The sequence below is a fragment of the Lepisma saccharinum genome, chromosome 2 (assembly GCF_977018435.1).
Source record: "Lepisma saccharinum chromosome 2, izLepSacc3.1, whole genome shotgun sequence".
NCBI lineage: Eukaryota > Metazoa > Arthropoda > Insecta > Zygentoma > Lepismatidae > Lepisma > Lepisma saccharinum.
Window position 1 is genome coordinate 134,204,538 of NC_139230.1, and position 7,012 is coordinate 134,211,549.

Here is a 7,012-nt window from a genome sequence, read left to right on the forward strand (position 1 = left end):
ATATGACGAGGCCCTGGTCAAGATTAGAATGCGAGGCCTCCATCCGTTTTTTTTAAAAATTTGAAATCTAAATGTCAATCGATACAAAATCTTCATGGATAACTAAATGTTTCTTTTTTTTGATTAACTCACATTTAGACATGTTCTTCATTTTAATAATCATTGCTAATACGTATCATTTAATTTATAAATATATTATTATCTGACCATGGAATTATCATGGCTGTGCAATGGTGCTGGTGCTGGAATATGAACATTTTTAAAGACTGAAAACAATGTTAATTTGAAAAACACAGTACAACTCGAATACTTCTGAAAATTGAATGTAAACAATAAGAACCAAGCTGTACGCCATCTTTGTCTGTGTTGGTGATTGTCGGATCGGTGGACAGGGGGAGGGGTCTATCGGTGAGTTGATTTTTTCGGTTACTCTAGACCATAGCATTGCAACTCTACAATAGTACAGCCAATAGCAAAGAAAATAGTACGCAAATTGCTCATCTGTATTTTCATTATGTTTTTACTCTATATATTGTGTTGTTCTAAGAGATAGAATTATGTTGATGCGAAGTAGATGTTGACACCTGCTTAGTGGTGCTTTTATTTCAACCCATTATTATCAAACTGTGAAAAACACAGAATGAAACTAGTAATGGACATATTACTTTTGCTGTTGATTGTACACTTAACACTAGATGTAATACTACCATAACATTGGTGGTCACATGTAATACTCCAACAGCATTTCACCGACCACCGTGGCGGAGTGATTAGCCCAGCGCGCAACGACTCCATGGGTCGCGGGTTCGAATCCCGGGATGCGCATTGGAGTTCTATGTGTGTTCCTTTATCAATTTAATCATATCATCACTCATCCTTATCGTCGCGATTAGCCAAACGTGTCAGAAAATCGATTTTAAATTACCTAACATAATCAATCCAACAGCAATATTTCTTTTGATTCACATATTTTTTGGATCTGCCTCCTCCTCCTCCTCCATAAAATTGAAACATTCTGTTTTTATCTGGTTTAAAATTATAGTTAGATGTTATAATTTGAAAGAATACGTCACATCAGGGATGTGCAGGCGGGCCCTTAGCATAAGGTATTTTTTTTTTTTTTTAAAAAAAAAGGAAAAATTATCGGATTGTGAGGCATTTAGCCTGCCTTATACTTGCTTCGTGGCACTTGGAGGTGCTTTATTGTTAACTTACTAAAATCGGGAGTGCAAGTTCAAATGAAAGAAGAAAATACAAGACAAAGTGTTTTTATTCAAGAAAATATTAAATTGAAAAAATGTCCAAGCAAGTTATCGTGAATTTTTGCGTAAATATTTGACATGAGAAATACGACGATAATTTTTACTTCTTTCGAACCCCCTTGGGTATAGGTCCTGCCTGCACGTACCTGATTTGACGTATTCATTCAAATTGTAACGTTTAACTTGAATTTTAAACCAGTTTAAAACAAAATGTTTTAATTTTATTGGCCACAAAAATTAGCCTTTTCCATATTCTTTTCTCACTTCTATTTTCGTATCAATCCCATGGACACTAAATAACTTTGAATGTGGTAAAGCATTCATATTTCTTTCAATTGCGAGTGTATAAAAGTAAAATAAAATGCAAACGCATTTTGCAAAACGCCATTGCAGGCCAACCAGGCTCTGACGCCTAGACCCAAGACTAGCATAATAATCCTCTTTGGCGTTGGTATTGTGTTCTGTCCATTTGTGCTTGTGATTGTCCTTTCATCCAGTTCATCTTAGCACCATTCACTCACATCTTCGCGATTAGCCAAAAGTGACAGAGAGACGAAGTAAAATTAAACGAAATCGATCATTCACGCACAGCAATTTTCGTGTAGTACTATGACACGAAGGTCTAGTCTTATTCCTACAAAGAAATTTGGAGTTTGTTCACATTTTTTTAAAGAATTTGATCAGGTAGTCATGATCACAATTCAAAGTAAATAAGTTCCACATGTGGCGATCGATCTCTTAGATTCGTTTGCACACATAATGAATGAATGCACTTCTATGTAGTTACCTTCTTACCTTCAGAAAATACACTGGCGATATATTTTCAGTTATTTTAGCTATTTTTATTTTCCTTTCAGGAAAACTATTTTCTGTTTCGAATTGTCCAGGTGGAGATGTGTGCACATACTACCGACGCGAGGAAGGTGGCGAAGGTAAATAAAGTAACTTGAAATATTGGATATCTTGCACTTGAATAAAGTACCGGTGCTCCCTAATGGCGTGGCGGTAATATCTCTGGCCTTGTTATCAAAGATTCAGGGTTCGATTTCAGGCAGAGGCAGTGTTCGAATTGCAGAAAATGCAAGTTCATTCCGGGATGTTTCAAATGTTCGTAATTAAAAAAAAAAGACACTAGCATCCCCATTTTGTCCTACTTTCCACATGTGACTAGAATGGCGCATAGATGGGAGATATGGAAACGAACATGTTACATAGGCGGCAGTTTTCTCTGTGTTAGATGTAAATCATACAGACAACATAAAGAATAAAGAAGTCATACTTCCCCATATAAAACTCTGCGAATATACGAGAGGTGATGAGATAAACGGGTTCCAAAGCCTGTCGTACCGGAAGGTGTGCCTGGTTGGTATCTTATCAAAATAATTCTATTAGTTAGAATATTTCTTTACATTGAGTAGTTGGTCGTGCAATTCTATATAATTTGATAAATGGGCCAATCCATGACAAAGTGATCCTACCACTTAAAAAGTAAAATTAGTCCAAATACTCTTTAAACAGTATTAAACTAAAACCTTAGCATTAGTTTAGTGCGGAACGCTAAATAGTTACTAATTTGATATTCACATGTCCTTGAATGGCTTTAAGAATTCAGACTAACAAGGAGAAATTGGAAAACGTGATAAATATTGTCATTTTACATTAAGAATTAAGTGTATAAGCAACGCTCAATACATTTGTAATTTTCACAAATTAATTTTCCTGCTTCACTACATTTACACCCGAAAGGGCCTGGCATTAATTTAATACCAGCTGAGTTAATTAAATATGGTGGGAATTCGTTAATATGTCAATTCATAAATTAATTTGTTTAATATGGAATAAACAATAAATCCCTCAACGGTGGAAAGAATCCATAATTGTTCCTGTGTTTAAAGAAGGTGATAAAATGAACTGCAATAAGTACCATGGAATTTCTCTACTCTCAACAACATATAAACTATTATCTAACATTCTTTTAACAAGACTAACCCCATATGCTAATGAAATTATAGGTGATTATCAATGTGGATTTAAAAGTAACAGATCAACTACAGATCAAATTTTTCCCATCAGACAAACACCTGAGAAAAAGTGGGAATATAATCAAAGTGTCTATCAGTTATTCATTGATTTCAAAACAGCATATGATTCAGTTAAAACAGATAAATTATATAATATATTAGTCGAATTTGGAATACCTAAGAAGCTTGTTAATATGATACAAGTATGCACCAGTGAAACAGAAAGTAAATTTCGTGTGGGTATTAATGTGTCTGACAAATTTACAATTCATGATGGGTTAAAACATTATCTCCATTGCTCTTTAATTTTGCCTTAGAATATGCTGTTAGAAAGGTAAAAGAAACTAACGAAGGACTAAAATTAAATGGCGTGAGTAAGTTGTTAGCATATGCAGTTGATGTAGACTTATTAGGGGATGATATAAATACAATTAAGAATAATGCTAAAATAATTTTCAAAGCAGCTAAAGAGATAGGTTTGGAAGTTAGCAAAGATAAAACTAAATATATGCTTACAGGCCGAAACCAAGTGTTGGGTAATAATCAAAATCTAATTATTGACAACAACTCGTTTGAACCAGTTTCTAAACAGGGTTTGGTTTGATTTGCTTTATTTTACTTCGCTTTTTGTGTCACATTTGGTTGATTGATTTAGTTTATTTTACTTCGTGTTTTGTGCCTCTTGGCTAATTTGCGAAGATGGGGATGAGTGATGATATGATGAAATTGGTGAATAGACACAAACATCCATGCCCAGGGGAGGATTCGAACCCGGGACCCCAGGCGTTGTAGCGCAATGTACTAACCACTTCGCCACGGGCCGGCTCAAGTACTTAGGAGTAATACCAACAAATGAAAATGATATGAAAGAGGAAATAAAATATAGGCTTAATTCAGGAAATGCATGTTACTTTTCTCGTCATAAAATTTTGTGTTCTTGTTTAATATCTAAGAAACTAAAAGCTATAATATACAAAATAGTAATTTTGCCTGTATTATTATATGGATGCGAAACTTGGCCCCTTACATTGAAAGAGGAACATAAATTGAGAGTATTTGAAAATAAGATCCTTAGGAAAATATTTGGACCTAAAAGATATGAGGAGACAGGTGATGGGTATTTCACCAGCAGGATGTGAGACAGGTCTCAGAAAACAATATTTAAGACTATTCTGGCTGATGGGATCTTTAAACTTGTTAAAGCGGTGCTTTAAAGGCACGATTCAACTTCGCTACATTCTGCCTTAACATCACGCCTTCACAATAAACTTCCATCAGTTTGCTATAAATCTGTGCTGCAGAAACATTTGTGTCCCACAAGATAATAAGAATCACAATTCACTCTTCCGCCCTTGACCAATTTTTCAAACCTACTGCTATTTTGAAGAGTCACTACTCAGCTACTTCCGTTCTGAGCGGGACAAGCCTACACGTGCAACGAGATATTCATGATTTCGTTATACACACATATGTACTTGACCCTACTACAATTACACTGAAATTTATGAAACTTGTAACCCCTTATCTGATCATCCCTAGTAATTTTGTTTCTTTAATTTGGAGTATTTTTAGTCGCTTTTCCACCTTTAAGTCACGAAAATTAGGGATCACACGAATATAATTTTTCATTCTGGAAATTTTAATTTTTAAGATATTCACACTGTCTGCATGCATTAACTTTTCATGCTATACACATCATTGCTAGATATGTTTTCTAAAATAAATCATCCAAACATAAGTGATACATATTATATGCCGCAAGCTTTTGCAATTAAATGGCACATTTATATTGTACACTTTAAAATAGGGATTGATTTATCATTTAATGACTACTATCTCTAGGAAATATAACTTTGTAATAATAATTTTTCAACAATTTGTAAAAAGAAATGATGATGCTTTCTTATCAGTATTTACAGGCTATGTTGTTCGTAAAAGTTTGTCGAATTGGTTGGGAGTACACTGGCATGTCCGACAACAATCCATTTTGCTGCGAGAAGAAGGAGATTGCTGAATGCAATAATGGAACAGGCAAGGAAGAGGACATTCCCTGATTTCCACAGCAATATACAGAACACCTTGTTTTATTCGTATGAACGGATTTTGTTATTTTTATATGTCTGTTTTGTAATCATTTTATAATTAAATATTATTAATTCAGCTTATGTATTGTTCAATAAGAAAATAATGTAAAATAAATGTTTATAATTTTAAAAAAAAATCTGTATTCTGTTGGAGCTTAAATATCCGTTAAGTAATAACAATTATGCAACAGCAACAGAAATAAGAAACATGCTGAAATAATTGAAACATTATACGTCTTTACATTAGGTCAAAGAACTACGATTTCTACATTTTAAACTATATCAAGTAAAATATTCCATAAATTTATCTGATACAAAGTTTTGTAAGACATAATATAAATCATATTTTCGTGGATAAAAATCGATAAATTGGTTTAAACAGTGATTGTTATTAATATTTGTTTTTCATTATTACTGTTATTGTTTTGTGTTTTCATTTTGATATTATCTCTTAGTATGAGGCCTATGACAGTAGAAAAACATATTTCAAATTTTGTTTTTTCATTATTATAGTATCAACAAATGCCCATACTTGTTCAATTAATACCTTCTAATTTCTTCCAAATCATGACCATACAAAATAAACTATGATGAATATGAGGTGTATATAATTGTATTCCCAATTAAGAACTTATTCTAACTGAAACTAAACTAAAGGAATAATATTAATAAATTAGCAACATAAACTGCAATTTTAATAAGCTAAATACCTAACTAAAAAATATTACAGCTGAGAGTTTCTCTACCTTCCGTGGAATGCAAAAATTACAACACTTCACCATTCGAAATATTTTCTCTAGCAACTGTATAAAATAACAAAAACAGTTATTGTTTTCAATGATCTGTTCAGCATATCCCTGTTTTATCCTAAATTTTTAGAGTGTTCCCGCGCGATTACATGAAGATTCAAATCCACCTCGCCAAGTAATAGCGGACCACTAGTTACAAGTAAAATAAGTATGTATAAAAGTAGTAAACTTTTAATTTTCACATATGAAAATATGAGTCTAAAGCCTATCAGACTAATCAGTTAGTCTTTGACTAATTAACGTGCGAATCATTACCATCCACACTGTCATAATTATCACCAGTCTCCCTTGCTCCGAGGGGAGAAGCAACCGCTCCACCTGAAGTAAATCCATACACCCATGAACAGCCCCACACTATATTTGCATTCAAATTAGGTTATAACGGTTGCAATAAAGCGCTGATTATTATTGTGTAAATGAATGTAATGACAAACATTTAATAATTCGAATACAGAACTGTCGATTTACAAGCGCCTAACGTTTGAGATACATAAACCATTATAATTGGCCATGGTATTCAGCTTCACATAAAACAATAGGGATTTTATTTTTTTGTTGTTCTTTTTTAATCAACGGTGGAGTATTGTTAGGAACGTTCTGATTTCATTGCTAGAGAACATAAAATGGGATCGTATTTTGAAAACGCGTTAACTCACGTTCCAGGTACACTTATCTGGGTTTATATTCATGTAATCTATTGTGATTCTACTGATTGTTACCAGTTCTCAGGAACAGAAGTTGAACGAGACTCACCTTGCAGGCTATACACAATGGATAGCGAAATGTACTGCACGGGTAAGAGTAATTCGCAAATTTTTGGTTGTGCTCTTCTCACT

The 7,012-nt window shown here is 33.5% G+C and overlaps 1 protein-coding gene across 1 annotated transcript in view; it reads left to right on the forward strand.

The window, feature by feature from the left end:
- The window catches only part of LOC145984503 (uncharacterized), a 188,591-nt gene extending 183,147 nt beyond the window's left edge, over window positions 1–5,444 (forward strand). The window contains exons 4-5 of the mRNA XM_083118159.1: window positions 2,120–2,194; window positions 5,194–5,444. Coding sequence (XP_082974285.1) covers window positions 2,120–2,194; window positions 5,194–5,337 — 219 coding nt within the window. The 3' untranslated portion in view covers window positions 5,338–5,444. The remainder of the gene's footprint in view (window positions 1–2,119; window positions 2,195–5,193) is intronic.
- The last annotated feature ends 1,568 nt before the right edge of the window (window positions 5,445–7,012 follow it).